At 27.4% G+C, this 19,811-nt stretch overlaps 1 protein-coding gene across 1 annotated transcript in view; it reads right to left on the bottom strand.

Moving 5' to 3' along the window:
- RhoGAP68F (Rho GTPase activating protein at 68F) overlaps positions 1–19,811 on the bottom strand; it is a 44,308-nt gene that overhangs the window by 22,112 nt on the left and 2,385 nt on the right. The window contains exons 2-5 of the mRNA XM_075373090.1: positions 16,767–16,889; positions 10,081–10,378; positions 6,190–6,408; positions 2,952–3,050 (exon numbers count right to left, since the gene is read on the bottom strand). Of these exons, the coding sequence (XP_075229205.1) occupies positions 2,952–3,050; positions 6,190–6,408; positions 10,081–10,378; positions 16,767–16,889 (739 nt within the window). The remainder of the gene's footprint in view (positions 1–2,951; positions 3,051–6,189; positions 6,409–10,080; positions 10,379–16,766; positions 16,890–19,811) is intronic.

Genomic DNA, 19,811 nt, shown 5'->3' with positions numbered 1-19,811 from the left:
AATACAGAATTACAGAAATAAATGTAAGAAAATAAAATGACATTTTATCACAATAAATTTTTTAAAGTAATTAATGGAAAAATGTTCAAGACAATTTTTAAGAGTTATCTCAACTCCTAATGGTGAAATGTGTGCTTCTGCTGTAATGTATAGATAATATAAAGCTCAAACTAGACATCTGGAATACATACTCTGGTTCTGCATACATAAGAATAATAATTTAATTTCCAATTTTGTTTTAAAAAAAAAGATTCTGGAATATATATGCCATTTTCAATTTTTTTTAAATGGTCAGATGTGGATGGAAAAAATGATATTTCATCAAGAAATCCCTCAAAAATATTTTTTTTAGGTATCACAGACCAATTTCAATAAAGTAGAGAGATTTAATCTTGTAAGCTCCATTAACATTGATTGAACCATTCTTATATAACAAACCAACCAACAGACAATTTTTTTGTTACCAGCCGAAATATAAAAAAAGATTCCAGACAAACATTTACTTTCAATCTTAACAATACAATTTAGTTTTCAAGTCTAGCAAGATGAACTCAATACAATAAATAAATAAATATACAACTATGATTAATGGATACAAAAATAAATAATAGTCGCATTAAATTGTAAATAAAAGTGAATTAAGACTAGCAAAATTGAATGAAATAGTAATTAATCTTAGCTGAATACATTATCTTGCTTCCAAATATTTTTGAAAAAAGATTCCTAATTTTGAAGGAGATTGTTCACTTTATCATTTTAAATAACCAGTAATCTACAAAATAAACAAAAAAAGAAGAATGGGAAATTACTTAAAATCATTCAGGAATTTTTTTAATTTTTTCAGGAATTTTTTAAACTCAATATTTTTAAAAAGAGAAACTAATGTAGAGATACCTAAAAAGTACATTAATTAAAGTATGGTTATAAAAAAGCTAAGAGTCTTCATGCTTAAAGTAGATTTATTGATTGGTTAAAAATAATCCATAAATAATTCTTAAAATTCTATAAATAAGACTATAACCTGACAAACAACTTACAAAATATTTAATAGAATACATGAAAATTACAGTATATATGAAATACTGTTGCTATTAAAAATAATAAATAGCATGAGAAAGGAGAAAAAAGTATTGTATCTCAATGTAGAATTTAATTACAAAGATTTGACCTTCAATAATTATAAATGAGTCATAATTTCTGTGTTACACTCCTTGCTACCAATACATGAGTTTATGTTTCATTTTTGATGGTTTTCTTTGTCATTCAATAAATGATGTCATAATACCTAAGAATTACTTACTTTCAATATTAATTTGAGACAACTTTATTTTTAATAACAATCCTTAGTCAAGTTTTTAAACAAGTTTGTAATGCGAAGAACATATTTTTTTTATTTATGCTATTGATTTACACCATTTAAACCACAAAATTCTCTCCCTAACATTTCTTTTTTTTACTGTAATCGAGAAGATGTGGTGTAATACAAACCAATTAACCAATTTTGATATGTTTTTCAAAATTTTTGTTCAATTTAATTTCTTTTTAAAAAACAAGTTTATTTCAGTAAAATACTTCACTATTTTTCAGTCTAGGTTGGTTAATCAGACAATTTCAATTCATTCTACATTTTCATTTTTTTTAAATCACTATATTTAACAATTTTTTAAGATACTTCACAAATTAGTACATTATTTCTTGTTATTTTTATATGTACAAACAACTGAAAAGCATGCTCTAACAGTTGAACCTTAATTCTGAAACATCAAAGTTACAATCTTTCTTTGCAATATTTGTTTTATAAAAAAAAATTATAATAATTTTATTTCCTCAAAATCATCAGATAGATCACAAAATGTATATTTTGAGTAAATAGTAAAGCGTTGCAACCTACAAATAAATAATGATTAAGTTGAACCATCAATAAACCAACATTTACAGTTAAAGAAGGCATAAAACTATCTACAGATTGACAATTTCTAATTTGAAGGTTGTAGTAATGCAGAACAACAAAACATTTCCAATCTAATTATAAACAAACAAAATGCAGCAGTTACAAGTAATTTTAAATGCTGTACTAGATATTAGCTGAACACTTTATACCTAGAATTAGAATAATACACATTATTAAATCAACCACACAAATACTAAAGAAATTGGGTTTCAATTTGTAAACAGCAGCTGAAGGTAAAATTTAAGTAAAATAATTATACAAGATCAAAAAAACGATGACTGTTCTTTTGGCAAAGACCATGAGAGTAAGAAACATTGATCATCATAGGTTTATTACTATGAGTAAAATTCAGTTTGAAAGTAAATAATACTAAAATAAAAAAAACGAAATGTGAAGTCTGCTGGAATCAAACATAGATTTAAGAATTATAAAGAGATTTTGGAAAATATTTCTATGTAGAGCTTTATCATAGCAAAACATATACAATAAAAAAGCAGAAAGGAAAAGATCAGAAGCCTTTGAAATGTGTGTAAAGGCGGAAATTGAAAATTAGGTGGCTGACAAAGGAAAACAAAGATTTCTTATGGCAAACTGAAAAAGAAGAAAAATCTGTGTCTGAAAGCTTGAAAAGTGATGAACTATGTCAGTGGGCCATGTGTTAAGACATCCAGGTTAATTAAATATTGTAGTAGAAGGATATGTAAAAGATAAAACTTACAGAAATGTAGACTGGATTAGATAAAATACATAATTGAAGATGTAGGCTGTAATAAATAACATATCTTTAAAAGATTAGCAAACATCAAAAAGCAATACAGAATACCATCAAATCAGTCTTTTTTAGATTTCAGAACAGAAAAAACAACAGACAACAATCGCATGCACATAGGCATTTGTGAAAATGCTTGTGATTACAAATGTATGTATTGTGCCTTTTACAAAACAATCCTATCAACATTGATCAAAATGCATTATTTTGTTTAATAACAGTTTAACTTACTCTAATACTGGCTGTGGTATACTTAATTGGTCCAAATTTAAGTGCTGTCTAAGTTCATGTAAGTAATTAACATACATAACTTTTCGACCAAACTTCGCACTGCAACAAACAAAAAATAGATATCCAAAATAAATACAAAATATTCAGAAATATTTTTAATAAATAGATTTTCTTACAAAAGTTACCAAATCTACATTTGTTTATATCAAATTCACTAAATTATAATGTTTACTTATATTGTTTTGAGATTACATAACATCCAAATCTCACTTCAGCTACTATTTTTTTTATACTGTTGCTAGCAAATACTTTAAAACACTTAAGCAAATTTTCAAGAATTAGATTTAAGATGAATTTCTCACTACAGCTGGACCAACAATGGTACTCCAATGTAACCACTTCAATATGAAGAGCAGTATGAGATATCTCATATTAGAAGTTTGTTATATGTCGTTTATATGATTTCTGCACTTAAATATGATTTCTGTAATATGTTATTTTTTCCTAAAGCAGTATTTTCCATTATAATATAACCACATTCTTAATAGCACATGATAATAATTTCCCACACACAATCACTTTTTTCATTAGTTTTTCATAAAAATTCTCAAAATAGTTTTAACTGTACATAGTCTATTTTTTTATTTTCTTATGATTAATTAATTAAATACTGCAACACCATATTATCTAAAGAAAATGTAAATACTCTAATAACACATTCTGAATATTTAAAGCAACACAATCACACAAATATTTTTATTTAACAAAGAAAATAAATTTATTACTCAACAGAATTAGCAGTAATTTTAATATAATAATATACAATTGTGTAATCGCATATCTGCTTAAAACATTATGAATTTCACATAAAACTAAACAACAGCCAGGTAGGTATACTTGAATAAATCTATTATCATTGTATTTATTCATCCGAGAGGATATTTTTAAGGAATAAATTTATCCAGATAGCATCATCATCAAACAAAAGTTAGCAAAGGTTAAGCAGAATCTTATATTTTACAGCATAATTTTTTAATGTAATATTTTAAGTAGTTAACCAATCACATTTTATAAAAGATAGTTATATAGTTACCAACAGTGAAATTTAATAAAAACACTGATCTTTAGTTTTGTTTTTAATTTATTTAAACTGAGAAAACTGTTCTTGAGATATTGCTAGGCACCACGATTTTTAAAATAAAGTTAAAATGAAATTCTTCACAAAATAGGTAGCAGGGCTTACCAATTTATTATATACATACATATAACTTTAAGTAACACCTATGAAAAATTTCTAAGATATGTTTTACTTTCATGCTATCTCTGTTTTGATTAGAAAATTAAAGCAAAAGGACTTTTGCTTCAATGACAGTTTATTTGAATTTTGACGATTAGTATAAATTTTATCTTGTTTTATGAAATTGTGCATTAATAATATAATCTATTTTATCACAAATTGACAAATTCAAATTATTTTAACTCAAATAGCAATTTATACAACTGAAATTTTGGTAACATCTGCCTATATCTTTTACTTGAAGTATTTACTAGTGCTCAGTTCTCTCATTAATGAAAATAGACTTTTGATACTTATCTGATCAAGATCCACTTAAAAAAAAATTAAATCCACTCTACTTTAGGTAAAACCTTTTTTAATTTCCAGCCTTAAGAAACACTTTAGCAAACAAATTTTAAAGCATTTAAATTAAAGTATACAAAATTGCATAAAACTTGAGAAAAAAATTTTGTGAAATTTCAATAAGGTCTTTATCCAAACATGCAAGTAGTTTTTTTTTGCAATTTACAAATTTGTGAGTGAAACACATTGTAGATTTGAGGGGGATAAGAATTAAATGACATAAGATTTGAAATAAATTTTATGCAAAATATTTTTTGTATTCTAAGATCTGGTAACCAGCGAAATCAATATACATCATCATTATTAAAAAATACTCCAAAACATAGTATTGCACCTTTCATATAGCTAATGAAATAAATATAATTAAGCCTAAAAAAAAAGTTAGAAGCATTAATTAGCATTCTCATATGACGAGAATAGAAGGTTGACACAGAGGCAGCAATGTTTGAAGAAAAAGTAGTTTCCAGCATTAGAAAATGACAACTACATGATGGTCTAGTTTTTCAGCAAGCTGGTGACTTATCAGCTGGTACTTGGCTCAACACTTGGTTCTGAGGAAGTTTAAACATTCATATAATCATCATATAAAAACAATCCTGTATTGGGTCTGCCAGTTGCAATAAAATCAATATAAAAATGAATAACTTATTCATAAATAATTACTGTTCTGAAACAGTATCCTTTACACAAACTATAAAATAGCAATTCAACAATTATCATTACATTAGCTGTAATGATAAATAATGCAGTAATATATACAATTTGATCACAAGCTATATTACCTGTTATGACCTTACAGAAACTATGATGCTACACACTAACTGGATTAAGAAATTCTAATAAAGTAAATTTTTATATAAATGATTGATCATTTAGCTAATTCTGATCAAGTCTTAAAAAGTCAAAACCTTCTAAATCACATTTTTAAAATTAAATTAGCTTTTTGTTGAATTATCATAAGTTTTATATAGAATGTTCAATTGAAGCAGGCCAAATTGGTAGTGTTAAAATGTAAATTATAAAACTTGTAAAGTCAACTTGTCTTCATTTTTTAACATTATGCTTTTTTAACAAAATTTTAAGCTTTCTAATAGTAAATGATGGCAAATAATTAAAATCTTTCTTTTTCATTTATTCAAGAACAATACAGCTTTAAAACCCATCAAAAAAATATGTCATTATTTTTTGAGTAATTTATGATAAAGCATCCTAGCAAAAATAAAAGATGTTAAAGTTTTTATTTTAATGAAGATTCTCCATCTTATTACTTTTACATATGCTCATGAGTGCTTTCTTATCAATTGTGTCTTCATCATCAGATGAGCATATAAAATTCTTCCTTAATTTCATGTTGAATAACAAAACATAATTTTTTGGTAAAGACTTCAATATATATCAATAAAACCTTAATAATAAAATGTCTTCCCATTTTTCTCCCACATATTTCACTAATTTAAATTACATTTTCATAAAATTTTTTCTTAACTTTAAAAATTCTTTCCTAAAGAATTCTTCTCCTAAGTAAATATGTATAATAAGCAAATATATGTAACTAAAGCAAATAAATAACATGATATTAAAAGAAAGAAAAAAAAATACCTTATAACAGCTCGAAATATTTGCCATACAACTCTGATAAAATTAGTAGGATGAACAAGATATAATGCTTTTAAATTCTTTTTATATTTACGATCAAAAGCTCTATACGCTTGCCATAGCCAAGATAATGCAGGTTTATTTTTACTAGTCAATCCATAATGAAAATAAACTAAGCTGTAGTCTTGCTCAACAAATTTATCAAGCGTATACATGAGATACCTAAATTTATAAAAAACAAAATAAATTAAAATTACAGTTACAAATATAAAAAAATCACTGTACTATTACCAAAATTGTCAGTTTTTATTAATAAAATTTAAAAATACATACTTTTGTCTTTTTCTACATTTTCTTCATTAATATAAAATATTAATAGCATTATAACAGTCAGTTTACGTAAAACATGGCATTTATATGCTATTAAATGAGAAATCAATTTAACATACACCCATAGTTTTAAATAAAATTTACAATTTTTATTATCAAAACTATCATGAGTTCTAAATGTTTATTTTGTATTTCAAGAGGATGAGATAGGGATTTATGTAGTAGACATTCACGGCTGGCCCTAGCGTTTTTGCCGCTGTAGGCTAATCCAAAAATTTCCGCCCCAAGCTTTGAAAAACTTTAAAACTTTTCAAAAATAAAAACAGAATTATAAAAGAACCATATTAACCAAAAAAATTACATATAATTGAATTAAGGCAATAATACAATACAGATTTATGGAAAATTCTTTTATTGAAAAACAAGATTTACATTTTTAATGAGCTAACGACAACAAACTTATAAACTAAAACTAGTACCTACTATTTTCAAAGATAATTTAAATATACATTTAAAACAATAAAAAAAAACAAGTACAATAATAATATTATTGTACTAATAAATAATATTATTTTCTAGATTAAAGTAATCGAAATATATTTTTGTAGGTTGTGTTTATTTTTTTGCAGTCTAGTTCAGGTGGTTTTGCCACCTTCCTTGCCTACCACCTAGAGCCAACCCCTGAGACATTTAGTCATTGGGTTTATCAATAAAAAATAAATATCCTTGAGTCTAAAGGTCTATACTGACTGTAGGGTCTACGCATCTTCAGCAAGGACCAAGTAGAATCCAACTTACACCCATACAACCAAGTATGTTGAAGAGGACTCGAATACAAGGGAAAGTGGTGTGTGTTGAAAAATAGCAATCTACCTTTGGAGGAACCATAAACAAGACAACAGGAACCATAAGGTTCCCAGAAGAACCATAAACAACTCAGAGAAACGTTCAAGGTCCTTCAAACAATTGGCAACAATTCTACCCATTATTTTCCTCTTCAATAATACTCAAAATACTTTGCTTTGCATTCAACCGACTTCAATTAAAGTTTTAAACATAAAATTTTTAGAAATAAACAATATGAAATACAGGAGCTCATATCTGAATTGCAATCTGTACCAATTAGTGTTTGTTTATATGGTGTTTGGTACACATTTGGTTCAATATTTCCTTTTAATTCATTATGGTATCATTTTGTAATTTTAGAGTCAGTAAAATGGGAATATATTAGAAAATGAAACTGATTTTCATGAAATGGGCAATGAAGAGTGCAAACATTAGAAATGAGCAAGAGATGAAACTTTTGAAGATGGTATTGAGTAATAGAACTGAATCATACTGATTATTGAGAATTTTTTTACAGAAAATATATATTAATTTTGTTCTAGGGTGTTTTACAATTGATAATTCAAAACTTCAAAATAATACATTTCGAATTCACTAAGTTTTGCAATCTTTTTTTTAAATTAGCAGTTAACATTAAGAAACTCGTTAGCCAGAAGGTTAAATATATGATAAAATAAAAATTGTTTTCACTTTAGAAAATAAAGAGCCATCTGAAGCCAGATACTGAGTTCTGAAGGAAGGCTGTTTATCACAATTAGCACATCCATGGAAGAATATACTAATGGTATATCCCATGTATATGATAGCTATGAAAATATCTCATTATTTTTCCTACAAAATTTTTAATTTATATGTATTTTTCGCCTTAATGAAAAAATGACCAAAACCACTGAAAGCCTCCTCACAACTCTCACATCTCGGCAACAAAGTCTAACTTTTGTCCTGCTATCATATAATCAATAACTAAGCTTAAATATTTTGTAGGTTGCATTCACGTTTACTTATGGATGGTCTATTGATCAAAAAAATTCATTTAGCACTGTTCAACTACAGGTCATACACCTTAAACAACCTAACAAAAATTATCATTTTCCAAAGCTTCCCCATACCAACAACATCAAGATAACCTATCATTATTACTTCTCTTTTTTCCTGACCTAAAAAAAAGAAAAGAAAACAGTCTTTAATTTCAGTTTTAGCATTGTCATTACACAAATCAACACAATTAAAAGTCTATGTTCTAATGCTTCCAGGTCTAAATTATAGGCAGATTCATTCACTGTCATCTAACTTTCAATGGTTTTGGAAATTATTTTGTTTTTTCTTAGCCACACTGAATACAGTAGTATTCTTCACGTACTTTAAATTTCAAATATTTTCACAAATTTCATATCTAAAATCTTAAATAAACCAGCAACCAAAACTCATATTTTTCCATTTCAGATTTGTTTTTTCTGAAAATCCTGTCCCAATCAGAAGCTTATTCTTGGGATGTTTTGCTGAGAAAAATAACTTTACAGATTATGGGATGCTAGCTCATCACTCAAACCCCTAACCTGGAGGATCATAAAATCTTCTATTCTAAGTTAATAACTTAGCTGAAAAGGTCTCAGATTTAGGCACTGAGAACTCACCTTTTTACTCTCTTCCATCCTGTAACATAACCACACACATACCACCACGCATTGCCCAGAGATTGAACAACAAATGAAAATAGGATTTCCTGGTAGAGCTGACCAATTAAATTTGTAGAAAGCTCTGGCCCAATCAACAGTATCAATGGATATACACCGTAATAAAAAATTAAGAATGATTAGTAAAAACAATTTTTCAATTTGCTTCATCAATTAAAAAACAGAATTTTTCACCAAATATCCAGTTAAAAATAAAGCCTATATTATATTTGTAAGAAATCATACATAGAAGCTTGCAATCTTGCATTATAACAAACATTTTTAATTAAATATGAGGTAATAGATTCTTATGCTTTAATACTTATACTTAAAAAAAACTACATATTACATAAACATGATAGATAAATAATGAATTTCTGTTTGTTTAATACAACAAAAAAAGACTGTTATCATGATAAGGATAAACATAGAAACAATCTTTAAATGTTAAACAATCATAAATATGATCGATTTTCTCATTATTTATCTATAAAAGAATATTAAATAGCAAGCTGACAATTTAAAAGAGGTTTAAAAACTGCAGATTCTAAAAAAATTCTTGTTCTAAAAGAATAAGAAGATTTATGAGAGTCCAAAAAACTGCATTATTTCATTTAAGCAAACCTTTATAAAGCTATACAGGATCTGTAGAGTATATGTTGAAATTACTATGACAGTAGTGATTTTAATTTTAAAAAAAAGCAGGCTAAAGAAGTTTTTAATAAAAAAAAATTCCTTTCCCGCTCTGATGTCAAGTAGTTTAGATAGCTATGGTTTTAGGATTAAATTTAAGTTAAACTTCTGACAATGAGTCACCAGGAGATGAAGAAAAAGTACAAAAATGTACTACCTAATTTTAAATACCTAAAAAAATGATTTTTTTAAAACACATCATAAAAAATAAATAAAACAGATATGTAAAGAAAAACAAGACTTATTAGAGTGAAAATGTAAAAATATAAAATAATACAAATTTAATATTTCATAAACATTAGTCTAAACACTTACTAATACAGCATTTAAAAAAAAATCAATCAGTACATACCTGAGCAATCTTTTATGGTCAAGTTCTTTACTTGATGGTAATCTACATGCAGACACAACAATAACTCTTCTTCCGGCTGTATCATCACCAACCACTTCAACAATTCCATACTTAGATACGTCCCTAAAATCTTCCTCATCCTCTTCATCTTCCAAAAATGGACTAGTTAAACTATCATAACCATATGGTGGTGCATCAACAAGTTCTTCTTCAAAATTTTCTTCAATTGTACCATCTGACACTGGTGATTCAAGATAATCTAAACCACAACTTAATACCTCTACTTTCTCTTCTAAACCTGAAATAAAAAAAGTTCAAAAATTCATGAGATTATTAAATAAAAATGCATTTAAAAAAATAAATAAAAGCATATCTTCAGTATTCTAAAATTATTTTCAACATATATTACAAATAGAGTTTACCAATATCATGTAGTTAGTAGCGAGTTTTCATCTAAAAATCTGATAAAAATTATCTTTAAAACTGAAAAAAATTAATACTTTTGAAATACAGGTATTTATTTATATAGTCAACAAAATGTACAATTTACAAGTGTTGAAATGATTTATTTTTACAAATCAATGAAAATAAATTAAAAAACAATTCATTCATTAGGTTCTTCTAATACAATTAAATGAACTTAGATGTTAATGAACAAATAACATTGCCAGCATCAGTCAGGTTGTTTATGCTTAATCATAAATTAATATACACTTAGCACACAAGCTAATGTTTATATATAAATAAATATATTTTAATTTTATTAAAAAAACCATCTACTAAAGAATATTGAAATATGACATACCTTACCTTAATTTTTCATTAAAGTACTTTTGCAGGATCCCAAATCCTCAGACATTACTGAAATGATTTGAATTATCAATATTCAAGCATGATATGCCTTTTCTCAATATTTTGTACTAGGTGGTTTATTTAATGGAATTTGAATATAATTTAACAATTCAGAGAAATAATATGAATCTTAAAAAGTTTAATTCCAGTAAAATAAATATATATATATGATTTTGTTATATATAACAAAATTAGGTTTTATATACATATTTTTTTTAACAAGTAATTTTCCATAAGCAAGAGGTGAAACAATGTGCAATTTATTTGAATGAAGATCAAGCATATCATTAAATAAATACAGTGAAGATCAATTTGTTGCACACTATGTTGGATCTTATTTTAAGTAACAGTAAATAAATATTTACAAGATAAACAAACAACCACATGAATTGAAAGATCAGACCTCTATTATATGTCATATATTATTTTCTTTAATGTCTGAGAATGGCATAACTATTTTTAAAAATAACCACCATACCATACCAGACTTACTCATGAAAATGAGGATGAGGTGGTTCCCTATGATTTAATCCCTTCTTCATTGTGTCTATTACATATCAGCATGCAGAACTCCATAACGCATGAGATATTGAGCTCTTAAGTAAGTACGCTCTGTGTTCACTGTAGTGATTCATTATATTAAACACCATTACTCTCAGAGGAAGCAACTCTAATTGGAATTTTACGTACTAAAGGTGGTTTACAATTATTACTGTTGAATGAACAGAATAAATTTTGAAAGACAACTTTTTAAAAGAAAACTGTACTTTGTTACAAACAATTTTTTTTAATTTTTGTACGATACATTCCATCTGGTCTCATCTTATTAGTGAAAATAAATAACATCAATATATGAATTTTCCCAATGAACAAAGTTAGGTCCTATAAATTTGGTTAGGGAATTTGAAACTGACTGAAATGATCCATTTTATTCAGTGAATAAATCATAAGTAACCATAAGCACCCTATTCATGAGTCATTACAATATAGTTTATGTGCAAATATTTTAGCAAAGGTCATTCATTTAACTGAGATAAGGTGTGAATAATGTCTACAACCTTCCAAACTGTAAAAATAAAAAAAAACCACAGAAGAACAGAAACCTGATTGTTAAAGAAATAAAACAAAAAAAATCTGACAACAAAATTGTAGTACTTTACTGGCATCTGTTATTTATTCTTATATAATAGAAAAATAATAATGATACATGAAAAATTTACCCAAGATTTCTTTTTTGGGGTGGGGGAAATTTAAGATGAAGTTTTGTTGTAAAATTATCATTATATTGACTATCTCTATGGAGGAGTAGCAGCATTTTGGTCTTTCATCTGGAGGTCCTGAGTTCAAATCACAGTCACGCATGGCGTTCTTCATATGCTACAAAAGTAACTATATCATATCATCTAGTAACTATAAGAGGGTGTAGGCCTGTTGTTACTATGTAAATAAATATATTTAAATAAACTAAAAAAGTTTTACAAACTCAAAAATAATTTTTTCTGCTCTTCCACCTCCAAAATCACCTTTCAAGAAATTTTGTTTAATTTTTCTGTTTATTACTTTAAATAGATGAAACTAAAAATTTCCATTGAAAAATGTCCAACTAATAAACATTAACTAAGATTTCTTTTTTGGAGATGAATTATGATAAAATAATTTTGTAATAGTTCTTTTTAGTTAAATCTAGTATAGTATTTAGTTACTAGTATAAAGTAGTTATTAGTATTTAGTATCTAGTATAGTATTTAGTTATATAGTTTTAGTAGTATAGTATAGTATTTAGTTCCATCTAGTATATTATAATTTCAAATAATAAACCAAAAAGTTTTAAAAAATTCAATATCCAATATTTTTAAACTTTGATCAGCTACCTTGCCACCATTACTGCCTCCAAAGTATTCTTTTGGGGTCACTTGTACTACTATGTATCAAGCTTAATTTATAAAGGGGTTACATTGGCAAAATTTTGAAAAAACTGATGCCAAAAAGCTATCTATTCCAACCCTGGAGATAATGACCCAAAAATTCTACCAGCAAATTGCCTTATGTATCCCTTTCAGACCAGAGTGTAAAATTACAAAAGGAAACAATGTTTTTTTTTGTATTTCCTGCCCACTGTAGACCCCCAAAACATATAATAATTTTTTTTGGAATTTTTCCCCCAACCATTTCTATTGTTTTTAGTACCCTCACTTTTGTGAGGGTTGGGACTCTACGCCACTGGGAATACAAGTTATTTATTTTTGAAGATGGTTTTTTGTCAATCAGTTACTGTTATGTTTACTATTTTAATTTTTTTATCTGCTTCGGCATTCGCATAGAAAACAATTTGTAAAACATTAAGTTGATGCTTATAAAATTTAAAAACCAACTATTTTCAAATTACGTAATATTTATTTTTCAGTTTTTTCTACATACTTTCTAGTTACTTACATTCATATTTTACTTACTTCTGTATTATTACAACCAATTCTTTTTACTATTACTATTTAATACATTATACTACTTGCTATGAAATTCTGATAAACAATTATTACAGTCAATTCTTATTACTACTACAATCTATTATGTTATACTACTTGCTATGAAATGCTAAGAAACAATTATTACAATAAATTCTTATTACTACTACAATCTAATACATTATACTACTTGCTATGAAATGCTAAGAAACAATTATTTTTTGAAGATAGGCAGAGATAAACATTACACTTTGTACAGCGAACTTTAGTTCGGCTCTGACAACACATCCTTGGAGCAGTGATATGACACATCCTTGGAGCAGTGAGATTGTCCACATTTGGCCAGTGTAAAAAACTATCGAATCTTTTTTCAATGCATGGAAGTGAGGTACTCTTTTTTTTTTAAATGGGGGCTCTATTTCATTATCCTGTTCCTCAAATGGAATTGTGTCAGTAGCAGCTTCTAGGTTTTCACCTAAAGCTAAACGGAAATTTAACAAATCAAGTATATCCTTTTTTGCAGTACCATTATTTTTTGCATCCTGTCTATATTCCATCCAGCTATTTACTACTGTTAGATCAATGAAATGTATTGCAGTTTTTAGTGCCCATTTCCTTGTTTTAAAAAATGTCCGATGTGCTTCCATCTGTTGGTCACAAATATCGACACTTCCCATTTTTTCGTTATATTTTTTACAACATTGGGACAAGATAAATTGATATAATGTTTTTCCTTTTTGTCCCATCACCTAACTTCATGTTCCGGTGTTTTTCCATGAAATGTAGAGGCTAGTGTGACAACTTTGGAATCCTTCCAACGAACTATACATACATTGTCGTCTTGTCTATATATTTCTTCACAATCTCCAGGTGCCATACTTTTCTCCGGCTTAAAAGTGACATTTTTCACTCTGTTCATCTGAATAGTACCGGTTCTGTGTACACTTCATTTTCTTCGTCATTATTTGGTACATCTGGTATCTTCCAGCGTCGGTGTCTCCATTGGATACGGTCCTTGATACTATCACTTAATGGTCTGTCTGGTTGTGGGGGCGATGGGCACCGATCCTCTTCATCATCCGAGCTGGTGTCATCAGCTGGTACATTGAAAGGGCATACAAATGTACAATCATCATCAGTCAAACAATCGATATCTGAATCGTCCAATAAAGCTAAGATAGCATCATCATTCAGTGCATTCTCATTTAGATCTGTAATGAGAAATAATAACCATTTTGTTTTACATTATTTTCATATATTCCTTACTCAAATTAAAAAAAAAAAATTTTAACCAAAATATTATGAAAAAGCATAAAATTAATATCTGTAGTGGCAATTTAACTTCTGCAGGAAGATAAAATGAGTTGTCACAACAATGTTTACTAATATTCAGTACGATGTTAGCAGTAGTCAGTCCTAGACCTCACAAAAGTGAGGTTAAAGATTTGGCCACTAAAAAAAAATATTAAATATCTTCCTACATATGATCTAAATACAACATTGTGAAGATAATTCATTTCTGAACATTTTACATTACATAAAATGTATATTACAATTAAATTAAAAATAATATAAACATATTTACCTACTCGTGATCTGGAACCCATGTTTCTTACACTAACTGAATATTGAACGTAGTACAAAATAGTCTCAATAAATTGCAGCACTAGTAGGATCACAGAGATTATAGTTCAAAACCAGTAGAATAGTGCTATCCAGGTCTAGTCACTTCCAATACATTCTGTAAATAATTGCAGCTTGAAAACCGAAACCTCAAAAAGTGAGGGTAGGGTCCGAAAGGGATACATGAGCCTCTGTACAAAGTTTCATCCAAATTACTTTATCTAGTCAAAAGGTATTAACTTCAAACACCCCAAAATACATACATATATGTATGTATGTATGAATATTACTACCTACTTTTTTCATTTTTTTGGGTCATTGGATCATGAAACATTGAGAAATGAAAAAACCCTATACCCAATTTTTTGACTAATTATCACACTTTCCTTCTTGCAGCAAAGCTCTAGAGCTATGATGTTAGAAAAATTAAAAAAACTGCAACAGAATATAAGTTATTTCATAGAATATTAACAGAATATAAGGCTATTTGGATTGTAACAATATGTATTATTATTTTTCTGCAACAAATTTTCCAACTAATTACTTTAAGTAACATTTCAAAATACTTAATGAATATTAGATGAGTTCAAACTTTATGTTATAACATACCACCTCTATGTAATGATGACAAACAAAAAATTATTTAATCATCTACATGGCTATATAATTTTTTTATTATTATCTAAAAAATCTTCCAAACTTAATCACTAATAATCTGAAGCAACTTATTACAGCAGTACCAGAGAGATTTCTCTACAAAACAGAATAAATATAATTGTTGGATTTAATTTTAGGTATATTTTACATTTTTTTTGAACATAAAAAATATGTTTTATAGGTATATATATTATATTTTATTATTTTATACATAGAATAAATTTTATATACATTATTTTACTGAAATTAATCTTTTTACGATTTATATTCTTCCTCTGTACTGTTAAATTATACTTAAATTCTATTAAATAAACCACGTAGTATGGAATATTGAAATCTTGCTTTCAATAATGAAATTATTTCAATCAACTGAGGATGCAGAGTCCTGTCAAAGTATGAAAAATTAAGAGAAGGTGTCTTATCTCAATATTCTGTACGTCATGGTTTGTTTAACTGGATTTAAATATAAACAATCAAATTTAAAACGTCATACATTTTTTGAAGTCAGTTGAACAATTTATTTTAAATATTAAGCAATTAAACATCACACAATTTTTTAAGATTTAATGCATTCTAAATTTTAAAATTTGTTAGAATTTCATGAGCCACATTTTCATTAGCTTTTCACTAACATTAAAATGTTAGTGAAATAAAAAAATAAATAATTTAATAAAAAAAATTAATAGTCTAAATATGGAGAGTGATATTTTGAACTAGGTCATGAATAATTTGGATCAAATAATGAGTACTTATGTTTAGTTTTTTATCATCTGTATACAACAATTTTATTCAAAGTTTTTTTCCTATTTAAGTTTGATGGTTATTTAACATAGTTGGAAGGTTTTCATATTTTTAATAGCTGTTTTTCTTTCTTTCTAGATTAGTGCAGATAACCTCTGAGTTAATGGGCAACAATAACCAAAAATAATTTTACAGTATAAAACATAACATATTACATAAACAGTGAAGTAAATAATGAAAAAAAAATTATTCCAGGTAAATAAATAATAAATAAACAATTCTTTTATCTACATAACAAAATAGTAAAATAAAGATTTATAAAATATAATATTTATAAATAATTATACTAACCGGTTTCACCTGTAGCATTTTGTAATTCAGTATCATCAAATTCCAGGTTTGGTTCATAGTCATGGTAATCTGATAGACTTGGATATGGATCTTCATGATCATTTTGAGGTCCAGGTGGGCAACCTAAGCAAAAGAAAAAAAGAAACAATTTTTTAATGTTCAAATAATTACTGAATACTGTAGGAAGAAAAAAAATTTATTTCCATTATTTCACATGACAATCTGGTTGTCTCCTGGATAAAATATCTCTGTGCTTTCTTATCTTCTTGAAGATTACTTTCTGTTCACCATTAATTTACAACAATGCTAGAAAGTGACAAGAGCAAAGCATAAAGCTGCTTAAAGAAACCTAAATTTCTCAGATATCCTGGATATTTCAGCATCAATATCATCACCAGTATCAAAAAATTTATTAAGTATCACTTCAGAAGATAAAGAAGCAAACAAATAACACAGCACAAAAAATAAATGAAATGTTATTTATCAAAGAAAAAAAATGTCTTAATAGTCTAAATGAATCCAATTCCCTTTTAGGCTATACATATCAAGTCATGATCAGTAGTAGTCACGATCAACTCACAAAAAGAATTAATAATAAATATTGAACTAGAAATGTTTGTTACAACATCAGAAAGTTTAGTACAAAATCAAAGAATATTACAGCATTTATTCCTTTTTACTCTTTATGATTTTATCTCTTTTATTTCTACTAAACAAGTTCTTATAACTACATACCTAATAAAATTATATCTTCTTTTTCCCTGTAGCTACAGCCAGTGGCCTTTGATCTTCTCAAACCTCTTAACTGTTCAACAGTCTCCTCCATTTCACACTCATTTACACCAGCTATCTCCTGAAATTATCCACCCACCACTCCCTTTGTTTTTTCCAAACAATCCCCATCCAAATTATCTAAGGGAAACCAACTTTCATAGATGCTTTTAATATGTCCTAGCCATTTCCATTTACAACTTTTTTTTCAGAGTGTTCGATCATGAAATCATACATGCTATTTCTTCTTATCTAATTAATTTTTTATATTTAAATTACTTCCTCCTTCATAACTGTTACTCTTTATCTTAAAAACATATTGTCTAGTTAGTTAAAATGTAATCTTTGAGTCAACTTAAATGCTTAATATAACAATTTAAAAATGTAAAGTAATATTCACAAAACTACATAACTTAATAAGAACATTTAAGTTAAATTATTGCGTAATTTCTACAGTTAAATAAAAATAATGAGTTAAATATTAAAATAAACATTTGTATTATTTATTTGATGAGTCCAGTACTTCTATGGTGCGATGAATTGGCCATTGAGAAGCAATAGTCACACACTGAGCTTGACAAAAATTTGATAAAAGTTTATTTTTGTGCAACATCAAATCTTTCTAAAGAAATTATGCAATATGACATAAGTTATTGATGTTCAGTAACATTAAGCTCCGGCTTAATATTAAAAAAAAATTAATTAAGAAATATTTTGTTAAATGCTATGTTTTGACAGAATCAAGGGTTTGTAATGTTTTCCTTAATAATAAAATATTTTTTCAATTTTCTTTTTGTCTTCAATCATTTGAGTGCCATTTGATGCAGCTCTCCAAGATTCTCTATCTAGTGCCAGTTGTTTCATTTTGGTATACCCCCTATATTCTACATGCCTAACAATTTGTTTTACACATTCCAAACATTACCTGCCTGCACAATTTTTCCCATCTACCTTTCCCTCCAATATCAAAGCAAATATTCCAGGATGCCTTAAGATGTAGCCTATGCGGCCGTAAGTTGTTACAGAAGAGAGTCTCTTCTTCTATCTATATTTTTCCAAATGCTTCTTTCTTCATCAATTTACTGTAACACCTCTTCATTTGTCACTTTATCCACCCATCTGGTTTTTAACATTCTCCTGCAGCACATTTCAAAACCTTCTAATTTTTTCTTCTCAGATCATCCATGTTTCACTTCCATATAAAGGCTTTTTTTCCATATAAAGCTACACTCAAACAAATACACTCAAAAATGTTTTCCTGATGTTTAAATTAATTTTTGATGTAAGCAAATTACATTTCTGACTGAAAACTCATTTCGCGTGTGCTATTTGGCATTTTATATCGCTCCTGCTTCATCCATCTTTAGTAATTCTACATCCCAAATAGCAAAATTCTTCTACCTCCACAGTCTTTTCTCGTCCTATTTTTATATTCAGTGATCAATCTACTTTATTTCTACTACACTTCATTACTTTAGTTTATTTTCATGCAATAGGTCTTCTGAATGGCATGGATGCCATCCATGCCATTCATTCTATCTTCTAAATCAGTTTTACTCTCATCTAGAATTACTATGTCATCAGCAAATCATAGCATCTTTATCTTTTCACCTTGCACTGTTACTCGAGATCTAAACTGTTCTTTAACATCATTAATGCTAGTTCTATGTAAAGACTAAAAAGTAACGGGGATAGGAAACATTCTTGTCTGACTCCCTTTTTTATTACTGCTACTTTCTTATGCTCTTCGATTATTACTGTTGCATTGTGGTTTCTATAAATGTTTGCAATTGTTCTTCTATTTCTATACCTGAACCCAAGTTTTTAAAAAGCTGAACATTTTATTTCAGTCTACATTATCAAACGCCTTTTCTAAGTCTATGAATGCCATTTATGCTGGTTTGTTTTTCTTTAATCTTCCTTCTATTATTAATCTGAGCACTTAAATTACTTTCCTTGTCTCTACTTTTCCTGAAATCAAATTTGTCTTCTCCTAATATTCTTTCTACTCTCCTCTAAATTCTTCTAAAATTCTCATTAAAATTTTTGATGCACGACCAGTTAAGCTAATTGTTCTATATTCTTCACATTTATATGTTCCTGCTTTCTTTGGTATCATAACAATAACACTATGTCTTTTTTATAAAATTACACACCAGTTTGTATACTCTATCGCTTCCTCACCTGCATTGTGCAATAATTCTGCAGATTCCCATCTAACCCAGGAGCCTTTCTCTCATTCAAATCCTTTAGTGTCTATTAAATTCAGATCTC

The sequence above is a fragment of the Lycorma delicatula genome, chromosome 8 (assembly GCF_047948215.1).
Source record: "Lycorma delicatula isolate Av1 chromosome 8, ASM4794821v1, whole genome shotgun sequence".
In the NCBI taxonomy this organism is placed as follows: domain Eukaryota; kingdom Metazoa; phylum Arthropoda; class Insecta; order Hemiptera; family Fulgoridae; genus Lycorma; species Lycorma delicatula.
This window is presented reverse-complemented; position numbering and strand designations above follow the sequence as displayed.